We start from the raw sequence: 24018 nt of genomic DNA on the forward strand, positions 1-24018 counted from the left end.
AAAATCTGTCAATGTGACCTACTACACAAACACGCTGAAAGAAAAGAAAACACATGATCATCTTATTAGATACTGAAAATGATTTTGATAAAATCCAATACCCCTTCATGATAAAAGTCTTGAAGAGGTCAGGGATACAAGGGACATACCTGTGTTAACTAGGTTTTTATTTTTGGGAAAAGAAAACTTGACCATGGCAACTATTATAAAGGAAAAACATTTTATTTGGTGGCTTACATTGTCAGAGGTTTAGTCCATTATCATCAAGGTACATCGTGGTGTCATTATGGTTCTGGAACAGGAGTTGAGAATCCTTATATTTTGATGTAGAAGCAACATGAAATGGTCTTTCTCACTGGGTGTTGCTTGAGCATATATGAGACTTCAAAGCCCGTCTCCACAGTGACACATTTTATCAAACAAGACCACACCTCCTCCAACAAGGCCATACCTATGAAGTGGAAATAAAATAGACATTATGGGTGAAAAGTGGCTGGAATTTGGGTGGGAGTGTGGAGATAGGGACAGGAGGGCTCTTGTGAGGGAATGACAGAGTGAGATAGAGAAAATACTGGGAGAGACAACTGAAATCTGGTGATATCTCTGAGAGGAGCTAGAAATCTAGTGTAACTGAAATTCCAAGGAATCTAAGAAGGTGATCCTAGCTAAAACTACTAATAATGGGGATATAGAATGGAGTGATTGGGACACCAACATAGCCACAAAAATTTTGAACTATAATTTGTCCTTTCTATAAGATGTGCTGTGGTAAAGGTATCACAAAATTTGTGGGAGTGTCCAACTAATGACTGTATGAAACTCATATTTTGATGACATTGTTTCACTTCTTCAAAATTTCTGTGGTGGACCGTGGACACAAGGACATGTGATGACCTCAACAAAGCAAGGGGGATACTCCCTTGGAGGATGGGGGACTCACTTTGAAATCTTCCTGTGGAGGAGGAGGACTTAGCACCTTGAAACAGTATGCAAGTTAGCATTAACTATCACCTTAATATAGTCTACCATTGCCTGAGGGAAAAGAGTCCCAACAGAGTCTTTATCAGATCTGGCTGTGGACATGTCTGTGAGGGATTGCCTTAGTTAGTGCAGGAGGGCCCATGCCATTGTGTGCAACACCATCCCTAGGCAGATGGTCCTTGGTTGTAAGAGATAGAAAGCTAAGCATGAACCATGGAGTGAGCCAGTGAATGAGACAGCAAGCAGCATGTTTTCTCCTTGATTTCCTTCAGTGCTACACTATGACACAGCCCCAGAAGGAAATGGACCCTTACTCTCCCCTAAGCTGATCTTGCCCATTGCATTTATTTTAAATCAATTGAGAGAAAGAAACATAGATAAGTGTACCAGGAAGAGCAGATGATGCATCCATTTAAATCAATGTTCCCTGTACTCAAGAGCAGACTTGTGAAGGAACCTTGTGAGTAAAGAAAAGGAAGGGTTTAGACACCAGTGATGACATTAGACATTCATGTTCAACCTCTACATTAATATCCTCTCCTTTTATTCAAGATTAAGTTTCCCTGTCTAATAGCTCTATTTGTCCTGGAACTTGCTTAGTAAACCTGGCTGGCTTTGAAATCATAGAGATCTGCCTGCCTCTACCTCCCAAGTGCTGTGAGTACATACACAGCCCAAAATGTCCACCTGTGTCCTCTCTTTTTACTCTGAAGAGAAATGTCCAAGGATTTTACTTTGACATTTTCTGACCACAATACTTCTCCTGAGGATGCGCATCCTCTTGATAACATTGCTTCCAACTTCAGTTCTGGGCTTCCTAGGACAAATCTGGAACCCTGCCTAGACCTATCCTACCCTAGTTGGTATTAGTAATTGTGGAGACTATAGTGAGCAGAATGACAGACCCTGAATCCCACCTGTGTTGAAGGTATCAGGGCAGATCACAGTTGACTTGTTGGCCTTGCCTTCCTTAACCCTAGACATGAGATTGCAGTTCTCCCAGTGCTCTCCAAGAGGTGATATCAGGGCCCAATTCACTGTCAGAAAATTGCTTCCCTGAGCAAGGCATGATCTTGTCTAACAGACTTGTTTTCTTCCCAGTCCCTACTAACCCAGCGCCCCCCCCCCCGCTTGCCTCTTCTCACACCTACTGGCTGCTTGCTCTTTCTGAAAACACCTTTCTGCATGGAAAACATGAACAACCCCCTCTATCCTGGCATCTCTCATAGGGGAAGACAGAATTACCACCAAGGAATCACATAGGCAAAGGTGAAAGGTGACCCAGGAAGATCAGGAAGGACATAGACACACGGCTCAGCCAACACAAATTGCGGGAATGTAGACTTGAAACCCTTTATAATAAGATGGAGCCTTCAGTCCTTTCAAAGACAATTGGTCACCTCTTCTCCTGAGGACTCCTCACACAAATGCTCCTGGACTGTTTCTAGTTCAGAACTTTGGATGGTGACATTAGTGATAAAAGATTCATCTTCATCCTGCGTTATCCTTCAGCTGGTCTCTTTCTAGCCTTCAGAGACATCTCTGTCACTTTCCTCCTAGGATTAAAAAGATACCATTTTCTGAAAGCATTGAGGACACAGAGCAGACTGTGTGTTCAGCTGGGTGTCTGTGTCACAAAGACACGTAGGCAGGATGGAGGCTCCCTCTGGTGCTGACACACCCAAGGTAAGACACAGCACGTTTCAGCCCTGGGATGAGCCATTTTTCTCTGAGGGTGTGGGGATGCTTATCAGCCTTGTTGCTCAATATGTTATTGGAGGAGAAACATAAAGGGAAGTTGAGAGGGATGCAGGACAGCACTGAGAGTGGAAGTGATTGAGCAGTGCCTTGGACATAGATCCCACCACCAACAGTCCATTGGGTTCTGGGAAGTTCTCCAGTAGGAGAGGAAACTCATCTCAAAGGAAACAAGGAACAGCAAAGCCTGAGCACCTTGCTAGAGCTGTATCTCTTCTCCTCAGAGGGAGGACAGCACAGTGAGAAGAAAGATGGAGGTGTCCTCTATGATTCCCTGCAAGGGATGCACCCCCTGGCAAGGGCTCCTGTTCACAGGTAAGTGTGCCCACTCTCTGACTGTGTGGGTGGAAAGGAAACAGGAGGCAGTCTAGAGTGTCCTAAAGAGGACAGGAGCCTGAGAGGAGACTCAGGTTTCTGTTTGCAGTCATAGGGCAGAAGGTACAGTGAGGAACAGAGGCTCAGCAGCCTGAGATTCTCAGCAGTAGGAGGTGATGAGGAGAAGAGAAAAGCTTCAAACACTCGGTGTCCATAGTCAGTACATTGGCTGCAATGTTCTGAAGATTGATGTCCCAAACTGTGACTGGGTGACTCCAAATAGAAATCAAGAGGAAATGGGTCTTTGAAATGGCACAGTGTGTGGAGACATGAAAACCTGAATTTAATACTTAGCTCCCACAGGGCAGATGGAGAGAACAGAATCCTGTAGTCTCTTCTCTGCCCTCCACACAGGTGCTGTGGCATGCACCTGCATTGAGCGAACTGAGACCCCTCAGTCCACACAGGTGATGTGAAATACACCCACATATGACTGAGACATTTCCCTCCACACAGATTTGTGGCACACACCTTCACATGCACACATTGAGATACCTGCCTTGAGAAATATACATATACAATACATGAGTAAATCTAAGATAACTTAAATCACAGTGTAATATAATTATTGTCATTAACTCAAAATTTGGGAACTATGTAGATATTCCCATGGGGAAACATTCCTATTTCCTTCTTTCCTTCCTTCTTTCCTTCCTTCCTTCCTTCCTTCCTTCCTTCCTTCCTTCCTTCCTTCCTTCCTTCCTTCTTTCTTTCTTCCTTCCCTTCCTTCCTTTCCTTCCTTCTTTCCTTCCTTCCTTCCTTCCTTCCTTCCTTCCTTCCTTCCTTCCTTCCTTCCTCCCTCCCTCCCTCCCTCCCTCCCTCCCTCCCTTCCTTCCTTCTTTCCATCTCTTTTTTTTTTTTTTTTTTTTTGGTTTTTCGAGACAGGGTTTCTCTGTGTAGCTTTGCGCCTTTCCTGGAGCTCACTTGGTAGCCCAGGCTGGCCTCGAACTCACAGAGATCCGCCTGGCTCTGCCTCCCGAGTGCTGGGATTAAAGGCGTGCGCCACCACCGCCCGGCTCCTTCTTTCCATCTCTTTTCCTTTATCCATTCTTATTTGAATTTTTTTCAGGAAATTAATTGGACTAATACCTGTCCTCACAATGTCCGTGTTCTAGCAGACCTGATGTCAGCTCATCTGCAATATGAAGTCATGGGTTGACGGGAATCACAATGGGAAGAGAGAAAAACAACAGAAAGTGAGGACTCTCCAGGGGTAGGAGTTCAGAGATGCATTGCTACTCACCCCAGTGAGGGGCATATAGGCAGATACCTGAGCAGAGGATTCCAAGAGTGTTAATAACACAGTCAGAAGTTCTGAAGGAATGGAAGTCATGTTGCTCATGTCTACCAAGTGTAGTCACACCACTATCCACACACCTAAGCAGAGTGATGATCACATCCGCTCAATATTGATACTTTCTCTCTATTCCCTTTTAGCCTCCATTTTAACCTGCTGGCACCTTTCCACCACTGATCGTTTTGCTGTGCAAACTGTCCCACTCTATGTGGCCAACGGAGACAGCATCCTTTTCCTTGTCCGCAATCTGCCAAAGAATCTTCTATCCTTCGCCTGGATCAAAGGGAAAACCAGCATGAATGATGCAATCATAGTATATGTACCAAACATAAATTTAACTGTGCCAGGGCGTTTTCACAGTGGTAGAGAGACAGTGTATGGAAATGGATCCCTGCTCATCCAAAATGTCAACCAGAAGGACACAGGATTCTATTCTCTACTAGCTTTTCATAGACGCACAGATACTGTGTCACAAATAGGCACATACCTCTACGTGAACAGTAAGTGATTCTTTGTGAATTCTGGGCTCTGGGTGGCATTGATTCCATCGGACACACACAGTCGAGTGTCCTGTGCCTTCCTCCCCTCTGCGTTGCATCACCATGTTGGGGTTTTAGTATTAAGTGCAGGACACACATGGTGTAGAATAATATATGGTAATAGATCATAGTCCTTCATTTGACTTCACTTTACAGACAGCTTAATGGACGATGGGTAACTCAGCCTGGGATAACAGCCTCTGTCTAGAGTCTTGGGGTTCTCATAGGAATGTGTCCTTGAGAAAGACCCTGATGGAATCAACTTTGGGCATGGTAGAGAAAAATTTGTGGTCCTCACAGAGATGTGAGAACAAAGACGCCGTGATTCCAGACCTCTGTTCCAGACTCAGCTCCAGGTAGCTCTGAGAAGCATTTCACCAAGTTTGGATTTTGATCTCCTGATGGCAGGGAACAATGCTTTTTAGTAGTCCAAGTCCTGCTCCTTTGGAACCAGCCAGTGCACTGTCATGAGAAATATAGTTAGTCTAGTTCCCCTGGACATCTTCTCCAGAGACTGAACAGGGAGAGCTTAGCCTGACAGGTGCCCAGGCCATTACTTTATGTTCTGATGGGCTTATGAGACTTCACAGGAAGGTCAGGGCAACCAAGGACAGTGAGAGAGGAAACAGGTCCTTTTGACAAGTGTCCTTGGGGTCCAGCTCGGGAATTGTCTCCTGTAGGTAAATGGGTACAGGCCTTGCTGATCTGACAGCATCCCAGACATGAACTGCAGCTGCTCTAGTGATCACAAGAGGTGGCATCAGGACACACAATAAACACGTGGAAAAGAATTTGCGTGAATCAGGACATTATTCAGTAGCCTGGGTTCCACACTCTTTTTTTCAGACCTGGCAATTATGGACCCAGCATTCTCAGACCTCCTGGCTTCTTAATGTGTCTGCTACACTGCCAGGTGATCATGTTCCATTTTCCCCTTTATGTGTTTCCTTTGGGAAATATACAATATCCAAGGGGAATCAGTTAAACAGAGGTCCAAATTATCTCAGAAAGACCATGATGCTCATGGGCAGACCCATTGCACAGTTCAGCAAACAGGAAGTGGGAGCATGGTCTTGAAATCTTGCCTGGGACAAAGGAGCTCACAGCCTTTGTCCAGGAATCAGATCACCTCCTCCCATACATCCTGGATGTGAGATTCCTGACACATCCTGGGTCAGAACTTTGACTGATGGCTCCATTGAGAACAGGTTTGTTCTCTTCCCCATTCATCACTCATCTGGTCCCTTTTGAGGCCTCACAGATATCTCTGTCACTTTCTGCTAAGAGCAAATTCCATGTTTGCTGAGGATTGAGAACACAGGGCAGACTGGGTGCCCAGCTGGGTTTCTGTGCCACACAGGTGTGCAGATTTTCCCTTTGGTGACTAGAGACCAAGGCCAGGAAACAGCAGGGTGCAGCCCCAGGGTCAGATGTTATTCTCTCATGTCACAGGAAAGGTCATTATACTTGTCACTCAGTGTGTGTTCTGGGGACAGAGAAGGGGAGAGGACACCAGGCAGCACTGAAGGTAGAAGGGGCAGAGCAGTGTTTGGAACACTGCCCCGCCCACAGCCCCACCCACAGCCCCACCCACAGCCCCACCACAGCCCCTGGCAATCTGGGAGGTGCTCCTTCCTGGAAGTGGCTCAGCTCAGATGGGGGAAGGACAGCAGAGCTCGGGAGCTGTGCTGGAGCAGATGTGCCACAGGGGGAAGACAGATCAGCCTACAGACACCACAGAAACGCTCTCTGTTTCCTTCTGCAAAGGATGTATCTCCTTTCATGGGCTCCTGTTCACAGGCGAGGAGACCAAGAGTTGACTGTGTGTGAGAGGAGAGGACTGAACTACTGTCTGGAGTCTCCTAAGAGGGACAAGGACGTGAGAAGAGTTTCAGTGTTTGCAGGGGAGAAGACAGGGCAATCCAGAGGCTCAGGACATTAACATTAAACAATAAGGGAGAACAGTAGAAGGCAAGGGTGGGAGAGACATTGTTCTTACACAGAATTAATAGGCATGGCCCCAACATTCTGAAGAAGAATATTCTCAGATTGATGTCATAAATAAAAAAATCAAAATGGTGTGGACCAGTGACATGGGCCAATGTATAAGGCATTTGCTTGTTTTTCTGACATGCTGATGCCCATGAACCAAGTTGTCCTCAGACCTCCACTCAAGTGCTGTGTCCTGCACCCACCCACCCATGCTGAGACTGGTCCTGATACAAACTCACATGCAGATATAATATGTGAACTAGTTAAAAAATAAAAGGAAATGGATTGATTCAATACTGTATCCCATAGCCTATGAATTAGTAATTAAATTCATAGGCATACAGGCAGGATTGTAGAACATCATTCATTCATTTTTTTATTCATTCATTCTCTACAGATATCCAAGTTTATGTCCATGCAGTATTTTTTTAAAATAAGACAAATAAAGTTTTTTTTTGATGCCCCAGTCTTAATGGACTTGAAAAAACAAGCTAGAAGGAGACGTCAGGTGTTGATTGGAAGCCCAGGAGGAACAGAATAACAGTGACAACAAAGTCAGAGAGTGAAGATGTGGGGTATGTAAGGGAAGAGGTCTGGCAGGCATCACCCTAACACCAACATTGTGAATGTGAGCAGGGGTCGATGGCAGTAAGACAGGGCCATGTTGACAACTGAGGAGAGAGCACAACTGAGTGGAAATGACAAGTGTGGGCACTCTGAACATGGGGGTCACTTGATGACCTCCACCAGGTGGGACAGGGAGACACTCCCACACCTAGGATGAGCAGTTAACACAAGTGCTCAGGACACAGGGGCCCATGTCAGTCAAATACAAAAGTTTCTATTTAGATGGATCTCTCTCTTCCCTTCTAGACATCCTTTGGACATGTGGATGCCTTACCTTCTCTCCCAGGCCCACTATTGAGTCAGTGCCTCCCAGTGTTCCTCATGGGGGGAACCTTTTTCTAGTTGTTCGCAGTCCACCGGAGAATATGGTAGGCTTTATCTGGTACAAATGGATGAATTCATTCTCGAGAGTTGAGGTTGGCCGATATATAGTAGACAAGAAATCAACTGAGCTGGGCCCTGCATACACTGGCAGAGAGACATGGTATAGTGATGGAACCCTGCTGCTTCGCAGTGTCACTCAGGAAGAATCTTACTGTATACAAATTCAGAGAACATTTCGAGAAACAGAAGAAATAACTGTGAAAGTCCAGGTGGATGGTAAGTGATTCTCTGTGATTGTCTAGTGCTGGGTAGAGCTTAGACACATGGGACTGTCATGCTTAGCCTCTGTCTCCCTCCCCTCTGCATTGTGTCCCCATGAGGAGGTTTGAGAACTTAGGACAGGACACACTGGGAGAGACAAATATCCATAGATCATCTTACATCCTCTGATTCTACCTGCATCAGGGAAGACCTTGATGGAAAGTAACTCAGCCTAAGATGTCCGAGTCAGCCCAGGCTCTTGGGGCACTAGACCAGGGATCACTGAATCCTGTCATTCTTCCAAGGCTGGAATAAAGTGATCCAGGGGAGCATTTTTTCTAATGCTTTCCAGGTCCAAAGTTGGTAGGGAACAATGTTTTTAGGACATCCATGTCAAACTGGGGGTATTTATTAACTCCAAATTGAGAGTGTCATAAATAAAATCCAGGAACTGATCTAGAGGCCACTGAAGAGTCCTTCCTATTTACTTGCTCTCTATAATTGCTCAGTCAGCTCTCTTATATTATCCAGGACTCGTAGCCCAGGACTTGAAATGCCTACATTTGTTTGGATTCTTTTGCATCAATCATGAGTTAAAAAATATTTACTGTATTTTTGCCCATGGGCCAATCTGGTGGCATTTTCAACTAAGGCCTTGTTTTGCAGAATGACTGTAATCTGTGTCACATTGTCATAAAACCAGCCAGCCTAGTACCCAGGTATTTTAAAGCCCTGAGCCAGCCTTGAAAATGAGACTGCTCACAGCCCTCACACAGCCCCAGACCTAAGGGATACTTGACAGAGCAGCAAGTGCATCTATTAGGTGGGATCAAGAATTGAGTGTTGCCTCAAAAGAAACTGAAGAATAAACTAAAACATGAAAGTTCCAGGCCTTTTGAGTTCAGGAGAGAAATCATCTCAAACCCCAGTGTGCATGAGTGTGTTCAGTGTCTGACTGAGGGCAGTGAGGGAACAGCCATGTAGATAACAAAGGGGACAGTACCAAGCAAGGGAGATGAACCTTTCACGGTCACTGTTGGAAAGGAGGAAGTCATGTTTCTGCTCTTTATAGGTGGGCTAGACCAACCGCCCCCACCCCCACACACAGACCTACACCTGCAACTCTAGGCTGAGTGACAAATCCATCTGCTCAGGATGGAGATCACCATCTTTTCACCAAGCACAGTGATCCCAATGTGATGGCTTTTTTCTCTTTTCCCTCCCAGCTTCTCTTTCTGTGTTCTGTAATCCTCTTACTGCCTCCCCACTCATGATCCAACCAGTGCCTCGGTATCCTTCTGAAGGGGAAAGCGTTCTTTTCGAAGTTCATAATCTTCCAGAAGATGTGGAAGCCTTTTACTGGTATATCGGCCTGAATCCTAGAATTGTACAATACTTCAGAAGCAGGAATTCTGTCTCTTGGTTTCCTACATACAGAAAAAGAGGATGGATGTTGTACAATAATGGATCCCTGATGCTCCGGGGTATCACTGTGAAAGATAATGGAAAGTACACACTACTCTTTTCAACAAAACATCATGAAATTGAAAAAGCAGAGGTGGAACTTCATGTAAATAGTAAGTGACTCTCTTTGGTCTCCAACTACTGGATATGGCTTATCTAGCTTCATACAGTAAACTGTCTAGATTGGCCTGTGCCTGCTATCTCCCCCACTGCATTGTGTGCTCGCACTGGGGTACAGGCCACTACTGCAGGACACACATTGGGTAGACAAAGTGTAATAGATCACAACCCCTCACCTCTCATTACCTGCAGAACAGAGGATCTGTACTGGGTAAAATCTGCCCTAGGATAGCAGCTGCAGCCCAGACACTTAGAGCTCTCACCAGCACACATCCCCATAAAGAATCTGTGCATGTCAGGCAGTCCCTGGCTGAGGAAGCCAAAGGGATTCTCACAGAGAGAAACAGGAAGCCCTGACTTGAAAACTTTGCCCCTGGCTGGACACAAGGTGACACTGGGGAGCTTTTTATATGTTTGTTTATATTTCGTGTGAGAGCTGACAGGGAGTAAAGCTTCCTGACGCTCCAGTCATGGGACTATTCCACAGAGTGTAGAATCAGCTGTGTACTGCCATGACAGCTGCAGTTAGGTAGGTCACCTGAGCATCTCCTTCTCCTGAGGCTCAGTGGACAGGTGTCTGGACCATTAGCCTATTGTTCTGATGGGCTTATGAGACTTTAGAGGAAGGTCAAACACTGAGAGAAGAATCAGAGTGGGCAGATATTCCAGATTCTGCCTTCTCCTCAGGGGTCCAGCCTTGGACATTCTCTTCTGCAGGTCAATAGTAGCAGATGCTGCTTATATGAGCAGCTCCCTATCCCACGGTCAGATCATTGCTCATAACTAAGCTTATTTACGTACATAGCAATGATCATGCACTGTGTGTGCTATTACAGGGAAACTAAGATGCAAGAAACAGTGCCTGAATCAGGGTTACACATTCCCTAGGCAGCAGATCTAGAACACAAGACCTGTCTATAGTAATGACTCCTAATTCTCCCCCTGGAAGCTTTATAAAGTCTGAACTAAAGTCAGCCTGGTTGAGCTCCCTGGACTCCTGTCATTAAGTACCCTCCACTCTTTCTTCACAGAGTCTGTGACACAGCCCTTTGTACGAATCACTGACACTGTAATCGCAGGGCAGAGATCTGTGACCTTCTCCTGCATTTCACGTGACACTGATATCTCTATCCGTTGGATCTTCAATAACCAGAATTTGAAGCTCACAGAGAGTATGACTCTGTCCCCGACAAAGTGTGGACTCAGAATAGATTCTGCCAAAAGAGAGAATGCTGGAGAGTATAAGTGTGAGGTTTCCAACCGATTCAGTTCAAAGACCAGTCCCCCAGTCTTCTGGCCATGATGAGTAGTGTCCTGTCCTCTCATCTTACCATGGAGTTGGTCATTTCTTATTCACAGGGTACGTAATGGAGAAAAGTTTTTTGGTGAAACTCATCAGTGTCTACTTAGGTACAGCCAGCATGGTGACTCATGCCTATAACCTTGGGATACACCTGTGTACAAAGATGGCCAAGATTTAAAGTGAGGTTTACTTGAAAGGAAAATAAAGACATCAATACAGTAAACAAAAATTCAAAGGTCCTAGGTTGTGCTTCAAGTATATAATGATCCCTCAGAATTTCTGAGAACTAATTTCAGCATCCCTCAAAGTTTTGGATGCTCCGAGTCTGCTGTGAAAATGGTGCATTTTTTGCTTAGAGAAAAATATCCCCTCATTTGCTCAAATCATTCCCTGTTTAACTAATTCACCTAGGCCTAATGCTGCCTGCGCACCAGCCATCCTTGTGAAGTGAGGAAGAGTGACAGGAGAAGGGTCTGCCCTGTTTCAGTCTGGACATAGCGGTTTGTAAAAATCTTTGATCCACATTTTGTTTAATGCACAGATGTAAAATCCTTCATGTAAGGGCAGATCATACTGTTTTCATCCTTGGAGTGGCATTCACAGTGGGACCTTGCACATGAGTTTTTTTCCTGATGATAGGTGTTTCTTCCTTTTTTTTTATTTTCCTCTCTTATATTACACCCTGACCACAGTTTCCCCTCCCCAACTCCTCCCTAAATCCCACTTCCTCTGTCCCTCAGATCCATTCCTCTCCTGTTTTCCTTCAAATAATGATCAAACCTCCCAGGGATATCTATAGAACGTGGCATGCAAATTATATTAGACTTGCCACAATCCCTCATATCAGAGCTGTGAAAGGAATGGTCCAAATAGCAGGCAAAAGAGTCAGAGGTGTTACCTACTACCACTACACCCATCTATATTACCATAACATACATGCAGAGGCCCAAGGAAAAGCCCACACAGGGTCTGTGATTATCTCTTCAGTCTTTTGCTCCTTTCTAAACCCTGCTTAATTGTTTCTGTCTTTGATGTTTTCATTGTATCCTTGTTTCCTCTGGTAACTATAATCCACCATCCCCCTATTCTCTGACGTTCCTCTGGTGCAGCCAAGTGTTTGGTGGTGTGTCTCTGCATCTATTCCCATCAGTTGCTGGATGATGCCTCTTGGATGCCTCTTAGGCTGGACACTGTTCTACTAGTATAACAGAATATTATTAGTAATCATTTCATTGAAATGTTTTTCTAGTCATGTTTGATTCTATTCTGAATATTTAGACTGTCCAGCCTCTGATTCCTGGCCATCCAGTCAAAGTCAGATCTGGTTTCCCTCTCATGGCATGGGCTTTAATTTGGGCCAATCATTTAATTTGGCCCACAAATTCTTTTCCACTATTACACCAGTACATATTTCATGAAGGACAGATTGTAGATCAAATGTTTTCTGGCTGGATTGGTGTCCCAGTCCCACTGCTACAAGTCTTCTGTGGTTATAGAAGGATCCGGGTAAAGGCTATCTATCCCTCACTACCAGGAGTCTTTACTAGGGTCAATCTTGTAGGTTCAAGGGATTTTCCACTGTGGTAGGTTTCCACATTGCTCCCAAAATGTCCCACTATTCGAGTCATTACTGCAAGTCCTCTCTCCTCCTATCTCACCTTTCCCCAACTGTTTTCTCCTCTTCTCATCCCCACATACCCCTCATTCATCTAAAAAATCTTTTCTATTTCTTTTTTTTCCCAAGGAGACACATGGGTCCCACTTGAGTCTTCCTTGTTACTCAGCTTCTCTATGCATGTGACAAAACAGGACATCTAATTGTTTGTGGAGATAATAGTTTACTGAAGTAGAGTTCAGGTGGGTGTGTTCCTTCACCAGTTCCAGAAACATATGTAGAATCTTTATGATTTTACAAAAATAAGTTCATATCATCTGGAGATCTATTTTATAGCCAATTAACTGACCACATTTTATGTATTTGTGTTGCCTAATTGCTCTCTCTAGGACGTTTAGGAGAATGCTGAAGAAAATTGGCCCCCACAGCATTTTTGTGTTGACCTTCTTATTCAAGGGAAAATGGGCCTATCCTCTACCCCTGGTTTGTCATTTTCATCATTACCAATTCTTCAAATTTGTCAAAGGTCTTTATTGTTTCAGGTTTATGACTTAGAAATGGAATCAGTTTTGTGTTTCTCCATGCTTCCACCTCTGTAGATGTTGGATCTCTAGGTATTTGTCTGTTTCATGTAAGTCAGTCAAAGTTACCCCCATCAATATTGGGTAATCAGGAAAATTTAGTATTCAGAATAATGGACAGCAAGGCCTCAAATTTCATTTCTAGTGTTAATGTTAGTCTTCTAAATCAAAGTTAATCTGATAAAATGTTGTCAATGCCATTAATCACTTTGAAGAATGACCTTTTTGTAAGGTGTCCCACCATAAGCACTGGCCTCCAGAAAGCCCACTCATGCAGCAGAGACAGATCCTAGTCCCACTGCCAGGGGCCCCTTAAGCAGTTCAAGCTAAGCAACTCTCTCACCTATGCAGAGGGCCTAGTCCAGTCCCATGGAGGCTCAATAGCTATTGGTCCACAGTTCATGAGTTCCCACTAATTTGGTTTGGTTGTCTCTGTACATTTCCCCATTGTGATCTTGACTCCCCTTGCTCATATAATCTCTCATCTCTTTCTTCAAATGGACTCCCAGAGCTCTGCTTGATGCTTGGCTGCAGATCTCTGCGTCTGCTGCCATCAGTTACTGGATGGAGGCTCTGTGATGAAAAGTAGGGTATTCACCCATCTTGATAACCTGAGCACGACAGTTTAGGCACCATCTCCACTATTTCTAGTAGTCTAAGGCAGGGTCATGCTTGTAGATTCCTGGGAAATTCTCTAGCACCCTGATTCCTTGATGTATCCATCTATCATTGTATCTTTCCTTGCTCTCCCACTCTGTCCCTGTTCCAGCTCAATCATCCCATTCCCTTATGTTCTCCTCCTCTATTACCTACCCTCCATTGCTTCCCCAACCCAGTTTGCTCATGGAGAGCCCAGTGCCTATGGTGGGACACCTTACACCTCCTTGAGTCAAGGGGGGGCCTTGGAACTGCCTCAGCTGAATGTACCATGCTCTGCTGAGTCCACATAAGAACCCTTGCCTTGGAGAAGGTAGAAATAGTGGTAGTTGGAGGTGAGGCAGGAGGAGGGAGGAAAAGGGTACCTGTGTGGAATATGTAAAATGAACAGAAAATTTCTTAATAATTTAAAAGAATGAACTGTCTCCCTTTTATTGACTATACTCTTTTTTCACACACCCTGTGGGTACCGGGAATTGAACCCATATCTTCTGAAAGAGTATCTAATGCTCTTAACTAAGAATCCTTTGTTTTATCCAGCTTCTAGCCTTACTTTCAATCTGCTGGTTCCCTACCCATACTTCTTAACTCACTGTTGGGCATCACTGTTAAGAATCACTGTTGTGCCGGGCAGTGGTGGCACACACCTTTAATCCCAGCACTTGGGAGGCAGAGGCAGGCGGATCTCTGTGAGTTCGAGGCCAGCTTGGTCTACAAAGCAAGTTCCAGGAAAGGCGCAAAGCTACACAGAGAAATCCTGTCTCAAAAAAAAAAAACTGTTGTACAATGCAGCTGAAGGGGAGAAGAGTCTATTATTAGTTCATTTTGTATTTTTTTTCAAGGCAGGGTTTCTATGTGTAGCCATATTTTTCCTGGACCTCACTCTATATAGACCAGGCTGGCCTTGAACTAGGACATCTACCTGGCTCTGCCTATTGAATGTTGGTATTAAAGGCATGTGAAACCAATAGCATTCTATTTTTACTCCTTAGGAATGACAGTAAAAGCAAAAAAGTAAAAATTAAAATTTTTTTCAGTATGAATAAAGTTTTACTGATGAAAAGGGGCAACTGTGGTCAACATTTACGGACAAGTCAGCACTAATAGCTATCAATCAGCACTTACTGGGGTCTCCACATAGTGCCAAAGAGACAATACGCATGACTGGATTTTTGCTGTTTTCAACAACATTCCAATGGATACATGCTATTTTTAAATTTTTATTTCATTTTATTTTATTTTTAGTCCACACTAGGGTTTAAGCATTTAGTGCAGGCATACTCAATGTAGACCAATTGCAATGTCAATCTTGTATCTGAATCCACCCTGCTGATGTATGGTGGGACAACTCACCCAAAGGATCAGAAGAAGCCCAGACTGTGTAAATCTTGCCATAAATGTAGCCCTAACAAAAACCTTGGGACTCAGGGAGGGTCTAGATTAGGGAACTATAGAATCTTATTAAGGCAGAGACCTACCACCAGGACATCCTGGCTCCCTATCATTGTTCCAGATTCCTGACTCCAGGTGAGCTGGGGAGTGTGGGCAGACTTGCAATCTGACCTGTTAGAGCTAACAGAGAAGAATGATTTAACAGCTGTCTGAATCTCCTAGCTCATGGAACCAGCCAGTGTTGTCATGAAAATCGAAGTTAGTCTAGGTCACCTGGGCATGTCACACGGAGTATCAGCATGGTGAACACAGCTGCACAGGTGTCCAGGTACTTAGTCAATTTTTCTGATGGGCTTCTGAGACCTCACAGGAATGTCATGATCCCCAAGGGAATGAATGGACACAGGACATAGGTCCTCCTGATGACTACATGTCCTCGGGCAATAAGTCTAGTGAACTCTCTCCTATAGGTAAATAATAACAGACATGGCTAATGCGGACAGCTTTCCGGTCCCAATGTCAGGTCCTCAATCATATTTAGCCTTCCTTACTGCTATGGCCACATTCATTTACCATACATGATATTATCACTGATATTGAGCCACAGAAAACGCAGTGGTCAAATTGGGCTCACACAGATCATGACTGGCAGATGTGAAGCACCAGCTGTCTGTCTACAGCTACATATCCAGTGTCTCCACTCTAGAGGCCTTCTCAAGTGTCTGTGGAGGGGGAAGAGCTGTTTTTCAGAGAAGTTAATCTTTGTTACCAGCAGCTTAAGGGGATGTCTGGTCTAGGAAATGAAAACAAGTGGACAGTTAGATTTGACTCTAGAACTAAGCCACTTACATCTGGAGAGTTTCTGCAGAATTTCAGGTCTGCCCAGCCCATTTATTGGACAGGAAATGATGTATTTTCCTGTATGTTGCTAAAAGATATGACTTATTTTTATCCCTTCTACTAGATACTGTATCTAGCACAGGGACTTTGTGCTGAAGCAGTTACTGAATCAATCAGTTTTGGCATTTGCCTCTCATCATACCCTATTGTGCTTTTTATAGAAATAACCCTTGCACTGACTGGCCTTAGATGTGGGGCATTAGTAGCAATAGTCACATATGGAATGAATTAGCATCCCAAATCACTAGCCAAGATCTATAAAACACAGCCGTTCCTTTCAGCCAGAGTCCTAGCAAGTTCTTGCTCTTTACCTTTACCAGTCAGATCCACTTTTGAAAACATTCACCTGGAAGGGCTGGTGTGATGGCTCAGTGACTGCTTTCATAGGGGGCCAAAGTTCAGTTCTTAGCACACACATGGTAACTCATATCCATTTATAACTCCAGTTCTAGGGGATCCAGTGTCCTCTTCTGGCTTCTGTGGACAGTAGATTTGTTTGTGGTCACAGTTATACATGCAGCCAAAAATGCCATACATAAAAAAAATTAAAGAAAGAAAACAGCCACTGGCATTTCAGGAAATATCTCTATGTGTTTCCTAACTGTTTGAGACAGTACATTGCTGGCTATAAACAAAGCAATGGTTCTGTTTGAATCCACTATATCTCCCATGCTATAAGTACACCTGTTTACTTACTATGCCAAGGTGTGTTGGTTTTAATAGGTATGGCCTCATAGAGTCATGTGTTTGAATGCTTGGACCATAGGATATGGCCTTCTTGGAGGAAGTGTGTCACTATTGGGCCAGGCTTTGTAGACTTATATGCTCAAGCTATGTGTAGTGTGGTACACAATTTCCTTCTTCTGCCTCAGGATCAAGATATAGAACTCTCAGCTCCTTCTTCAGCACCATGTCCTGCCATGATGATAATGTACTAAACAACTTAAACTGTAAGCCACCACCAATGAAATGTTTTCCTTAAATTACATGTTATAGGAATTGCCATGGCCATGGTGTCTCTTCACAGCAATAGAAACCCTAACTAAGATACATGGTTACCTGTTATGCCTGGTCAAGGAATTAATCAGGTTCAGGTTGGAGGGAACATGGCAAGACTGAGGCTGTGACTATTTTGTTGAGAGTAATCAGAATTATCATACCCTTATCAGAAGCAGAATATAGTGTCAATTGACAGTATCAATACAGTTGTAGTTGCCAGCATGCAATGATATATCCAGGTTATTCAGGGTACTGAAGATTAATGTCTCAGACCAACTGTCCTATCAAACTATATGCTTCCTTGACTTTTAAGGGAACATAGAGAACACAAAGTGGTCTGGATGCTTCACTGCCAGAGGGAATGCCTCAGTTTCTCAGGAACTGAAAGGCACACAGTACCCTGGGAACCATGGACTCTAACCTGAAAAATCTATGTTACATGCCTCTCAAGCCAGTTAGAACATGCCAACTCCATGGTTTCCTGAAGTTTCTACTTTTTCAGTTGTTAATCAGGGTATGCAAGTCAGTCTTTAAAGCAGAAATGGAGTAGCAAATCATTCTCAGGGTTATAATGATTTCCAGTACAACTAAGAAAAAAATTTATAGAGACATTTAGATTTCCAATTAATACAGAAAAAGAATGATTAATTTTTTTGCCAGGCTTTATCCAGAAATGCAGGAGGGTAATTTATATATCTTTGAATGTTGAATTGTTAAAAATTCTTTATGCAAAGCTTTATCATCAATACTTACATTATCAAGTGACCATGTTCCTGTAAGGTGATTACAATCTGATTCCAGCCCAGTTGTAGGACAGCAGGCAAGACTCTGGAAGGTAGGCCTTGCCACCAACACCCCTCATCAGACCCTATAAACTGCAAACCCCATTCTGTCCCCCAAATTCCCCACCCCTTAGACCCCAGTGGTTCCCTGAGACACAGACTCTGTCAGCTCTGATTAGACAAAGAGGTGAGTGATTGTTCTCCCAGATCATGAGTCCAGTCTCTAAGCCCTAGGAGTATACTTCATGTAACCCCAACTCCATCCATTGCAGGCCCAGATGTAGGCCAGCAAGGAGAATCTTACTGATAGGCCTTCCCATGCCCCATCAGATGCTGTAATCTACAAGTGCGATTCTATCCCACAAACTCACCCATCTACCAAGGCACCAGGGACTCCCTTAGACACAGATGCTGCTTGTACTAATTGGAGAAAGAGATGTGTACATGCCAGTGCAAGAATAAGTTCAACCAAATAAAGAGTGATATGGCATCACCAGAACTTTGTGGTTCTACAAAAGGAAGAACTGAGCATCCAAACATAGAAGAAACAGAAGAACATGACCTTAAAATAACTTTGTGAAGATGATATAGGTCTTAAAAGAGAAAATGAAAAAATCCTTTAAAGAAATTGAGGAAAAGACAAACAAAATTTAGAAGAAATCAATAAATCCCTTAAAGAAAGCCAAGAAAACCATGAAAAGGAATTAAATAGGTAAAGGAAATTGAAATATAAACAATTCTTTCCAAGTCTGTGAAGAATTGTGTTGGTATTATTATGGGGATTGCATTGAATCTGTAGATTGCTTTTGGTAAAATTTCTATTTTTACTATGTTGGTCCGGCCTATCCATGAACATGGGAGATCTTTTCATTTTCTGACAACTTCTTCAATTTCTTTTTTCAGGAACTTAAAGTTCTTGTCATATAAGTCCTACACTTGCTTGGTTAGTGTTACCCCAAGGTATTTTAGTTCATTTGTGGCTATTGCAAAGGGTGATGTATCTCTGATTTCCTTCTCAGCTTCTTTGTCCATTGTATATAAAAGGGCTACTGATTTTTTTGAGTTGATTGTGTATCCTGCTATGTTGCTGAAGGTGTTTATAACCTTTATCAGTTCCTTGGTGGAATCTTTGGGGTCACTCAAGTATACTATCATGTCATCTGCAAAAACGGAAAGCTTGACTTCTTCCTTTCCAATTTGTATCCCCTTAATCTCCTTATGTTGTCTTATTGCTCTGGCTAGAACTTCAAGTATTTTATTGAATAAGTATGGGGAGAGCAGACATCCTTGCCTCATTCCTGATTTTAGTGGAATTGCTTTGAGTTTCTCTCCATTTAATTTGATGTTGGCTATTGGCTTGCTGTAAATTGCCTTTATTATATTTATGCATGTTCCCTGTATTCCTGATCGCTCCAAGTCCTTTATCATGAAGGGGTGTTGGATTTTGTCAAATGCCTTTTCTGCATCTAGTGAGATGGTCATGTGGTTTTTTCTTTGAGTTGTTTATATCGTGTATAACATTGACGAACTTTCATATGTTGAACCACCCTTGCATCCTGGGATGAAGCCTACTTGATCATGGTGGATAATTGTTTTGATGTGTTCTTGGAGTCTGTTTGTCAGTATTTTATTGAGTATTTTTGCATCAAAGTTCATGAGGGAGATCGGTCTGTAGTTCTCTTTCTTTGTTGTATCCTTGTTTGGTTTAGGAATCAGGGTAATTGTAGCCTCATAGAAGGAATTTGGTAATGTTCCTTCTGTTTCTATTGTGTGGAACAATTTAGAGAGTATTGGTAATAACTCTTCTTTGAAGATCTGGTAGAATTCTGCACTGAAACCATCTCATCCTGGGCTTTTTTTGGTTTGGAGACTTTTAATGACTGTTTCTATTTCCTTTGGGTTATTGTACTATTTAAATAGTTTATATGGTCTTGATTTAACTTAGGTATGTGGTACCTATCCATAAAAGTATCCATTTCTTTTAGGTTTTCCAGTTTTGTAGAATAAAGGTTTTGAAATATGACCTGATAATTCTCTGGATTTCCTCAATGTCTGTTGTTATGTCCCCCTTTTCATTTCTGATTTTGTTGATTTGTATTCTCTCTCTGTCTTTTGGTTAGTTTGGATAAGGGCTTGTCTATCTTGTTGATTTTCTCAAAGAACCAAGTCTTTGTTCCAATAATTTTTTGTATTGTTCTCTTTGTTTCTATTTTATTGATTTCACCTCACACTTTGATAATTTCCTGGCATCTATTCTTCCTGGGAGACTTTTCTTCTTCTGGTTCTAGAGCTTTCAGGTGTGCTGTTAAGTCCCTGAAAAAAGAAATTGAAGAAGATGTCAGAAAATGGAAAGATCTCCCATGCTCATGGATAGGTAGGACTAACATAGTAAAAATAGAAATTTTACCAAAGGCAATCTACAGATTCAAAGCAATCCCCATCAAAATACCAGCACAATTCTTCACAGACCTGGAAAGAATAATATTCAACTTTGTATGGAAAAACAAAAAACCCAAGATAGCCAAAAGAATCCTGTACAATAAAACAACCTCTGGAGGCATCATGATCCCTGACTTCAAGCTCTACTATAGAGCTACAGTAATAAAAACAGCTTGGTATTGGCATAAAAACTGACTGGTGGACCAGTGGAATCGAATTGAAGACCCTGACATTAATCCATACACCTATGAACATATAATTTTTGACAAAGAAGCCAAAAGTTTACAATGGAAAAAAGAAAACATCTTCAACAAATGGTGCTGGCATAACTGAATATCAACATGTAGAAGGCTGCAAATAGATCTGTATCTGTCACTGCACAAAACTTAAGTCCAAGTGCATCAAGGACCTCAACATAAATACAGCTACTCTGAACCTGCTAAAAGAGAAAGTAGGAAGTAGTCTTGAATACATTGGCATAGGAAATCACTTCCTAAATATAGCACCAGTAGCACAGACACTGAGAGAAACAATCAATCAATGGGACCTCTTGAAACTGAGAAGCTTCTGTAGAGCAAAGGATATGGTCAACAAGGCAAAGCGACAGCCTACAGAATGAGAAATGGTCTTCACCAACCCCACATCTGACAGAGGACTGATTTCCAGAATATATAAGGAACTCAAGAAATTAGACATCAAAATGACTAACAGTCCAATTAAGAAATGCACTATACAACTAAACAGAGAATTCTCAACTGAGGAAACTCAAATGGCTGAAAGACATTTAAGGAATTGCTCAAAACCCCTAATCATCAGGGATATCCAAAACATAAATAAATAAATAAATAAATAAATAAATAAATAAATAAATAAATAATAAAAAGGAGAAAAGAAAAAATATTATAGTCAACAGAACCTGGAAAAAAGTAATAGAAACAATTAAGAAGATAAAAACTAAGGGAATGCTGAAAACAGAAAATCCAAGTAAATAAACAGTAACTACAAATGCAAGCATAAGCAACAAAATATGAGAGATGGAAGAGAGAATCTCTAGTATAGAGGATACAATAGAGGAAAAAATTCATTAGTCAAAGAAAACACCAAAGCCAAAAAAGTCATAACACAAAATGTCTAGGAAAGCTTGGACACCATAAAAAGGCCAAAGCTAAGAATAATATGAATAGAAGGAGAAGAATATCAATTCAAAGGCACAGAAAATGTATCCAAAAAATCACATTGTAGGAAGGAATGGGGGTGGGTTGTGGAGGAAGGCTGGATGGGCCAGAGGAGGGAAGAGGGGGCTCTGTGATTGTTATGTAAAAAGAATACAAAAATTATTTTTTAAAAAAAGATTGGGAAAGACATTACATATTTATTACAGGAAAAACCCATCAAGATGAATTCTCAATTCTCAACATTTATGCCCCAAATAAAAGGGTACCAACTTTTGTAAAAGGAATATTACTAAAGCTTAAGTCACACACTAAGTGGGAGACTTCAACACTCCACTTTCACCAACAGACAAATCTTAACAGAGAAATAAGCAAACTAATAGATATTATGACTCAAATGGACTTACTAGATATCTACAGATCATTCTAAACACAAAAGAATATATCTTCTTCTCAACACCCCATGGAACCTTTTTCTAAAATTGACCACATACTCAGTCAAAATAAAATCTCAACAGATACAAAAAAAAATTGGAATAACCTCCTGTATTTTATTGGATTGCCATGGCTTAAAGTTAGATATCCCAGCCTGTATTTTATTGGATTGCCATGGCTTAAAGTTAGATATCCCAGCCTTCCCCCACAACCCATCCCCCATTCTCACCTCCTCCAAGTCAAGGTAGGGAGGGGGATCTGTGGTTGGTGTGTAAAATGAATAGAAAATTTCTTAATAATAAAAAATAAACTATAATGCAAAAAAGGTAGATTTCAACAACACAGCAGCACAAATTACAGAAAGCAAACAATTGCATGGAAACTGTATAATGCTCAACTGAATCACTACTGGGTCAAGGAAGAAATAAAGGAAGAAATTAAACACTTCCCAGAATTCAATGAAAATAAGTGTACAACATACCCAAACTTATGGGACACTATGAAAAAGGTACTAAGAGGAAAATTCATAGCATTAAATGCCTATATAAAGAAGTTGGAGAAATCTCACACTAGTGATTTAGCAGCACACTGAAGCTCTAGAACAAAAGGAAACAAACTTACCCAGGAGGCATAGATACCAGGAAATAATCAAATTAAGGACTGAAATCAATAAAATAGAAACAAGGGTGCAATACAAAGAATCAATGAAACAAAGAATTTGTTCTTTTAGAAAATAAACAAGTTAGACAAACACTTATACAAAGTAACCAAAAGACAGTGAGGTAATATCAAAATTAACAAAATCAGAAATGAAAATGGGGACATAAAAACAGACACTAAGGAACTCCAGAGAATCATTAGATCATGCTTCAATAGACTGTACTCCACAAAAATGTAAAATTTAAAAGAAATTGATAATTTTCTGGATAGGTACCACTTACTAAAATTAAATCAAGATCAGATAAACAATTTAAATAGGCCAATAGTCCCCAAGGAAACAAAACCACTCATTAAACATCTCCCAACCAAAAAGAGCCCAGGGCCAGATGGTTTCACCATGGACTTTTACCAGAATTTCAAAGAAAAGTTAATACCAATACTCCTCAAATTGTTACACACAATAGAAACAGAGGAACATTGTCAAAGTCTTTTTTATGAGGCTATAGTTACCCTGATACCCAAAACACACAAAGATGCAACAAAGAGAGAGAATTACAGATCAATCTCCCCTCATGAACATTGATGCAAAAATACCCAATAAAATACTAGTGGATATAAATTGGATAGGAAGAAGTCAATCTTTCTCTATTTTCAGATGATAGGATACTATACATAAGTGGCCTCAAAAATTCTACCAGGAAAATCTGACAGCTGATAAACACCTTCAGTAATATGGCAGGATACAAAATTAACTAAAAAAGAAATCAGTAGCACTCCTATATGCAAATGATAAATGAGCTGACAAAGAAATCAGAGAAATATCATCTTTTACAATAGCCACAAATAACACAAAATATCTTGGGGTAACTATATCCAAACAAGTGAAAGACCTATATGACAAGAACTTTAAGTCTTTGTATAAAGAAATTGAAGAAGATATCAGAAAATGGTAAGATCTCCCATGCTCTTGGATAGGTAGGATCAGCATAGTAAAAATGACAATGTTACCACAAGTAATCTACAGATTCAATGTGATCTCCATCAAATCCCAACACAATTCTTCACAAATTTTTGAAAGAACACTGCTCAACTTTATATGGAAAAACAAAGAACCCAGGATAGCCAAAACAATCCTGCACAATAAGATACCCCCTCAAAAGACTGCTGGCATTGGTCGCGAGACGGCAGGAACTGACCTACTCTGGTGATGGGATGGCCAGACACCCAAATAGTGGTGCCATAAACCCCATCCAAGGACTGAGGAATCTGAAGGCAGACATCCATGGCTGGGCCCCTGGTGGAGCACTGGGAGTCTAATTAGTGAGTAAGAAGAGGATTTACATGA

At 42.0% G+C, this 24018-nt stretch overlaps 1 protein-coding gene across 2 annotated transcripts; it reads left to right on the plus strand.

The window, feature by feature from the left end:
* The first annotated feature begins 2780 nt into the window (after positions 1–2780).
* On the plus strand, positions 2781–11270 carry LOC143273004 (pregnancy-specific glycoprotein 22-like). 2 transcript variants are annotated; one of them, XM_076570766.1, is made up of 5 exons: positions 2781–3054; positions 4552–4911; positions 7816–8169; positions 9381–9731; positions 10770–11270. In XM_076570766.1, the coding sequence occupies exons 1-5, from the start codon at positions 2991–2993 to the stop codon at positions 11039–11041; spliced, it is 1401 nt and encodes a 466-aa protein (XP_076426881.1). In that variant the 5' UTR covers positions 2781–2990; the 3' UTR covers positions 11042–11270. The 2 variants fall into 2 exon arrangements, with proteins under 2 accessions (XP_076426881.1, XP_076426910.1); XM_076570795.1 differs by lacking the exon at positions 7816–8169 and having other exon boundaries at positions 2782–3054.
* Positions 11271–24018: the final 12748 nt, after the last annotated feature.

The sequence above is a fragment of the Peromyscus maniculatus genome, chromosome 1, assembly GCF_049852395.1.
Source record: "Peromyscus maniculatus bairdii isolate BWxNUB_F1_BW_parent chromosome 1, HU_Pman_BW_mat_3.1, whole genome shotgun sequence".
Taxonomy (NCBI): Eukaryota; Metazoa; Chordata; class Mammalia; order Rodentia; family Cricetidae; genus Peromyscus; species Peromyscus maniculatus.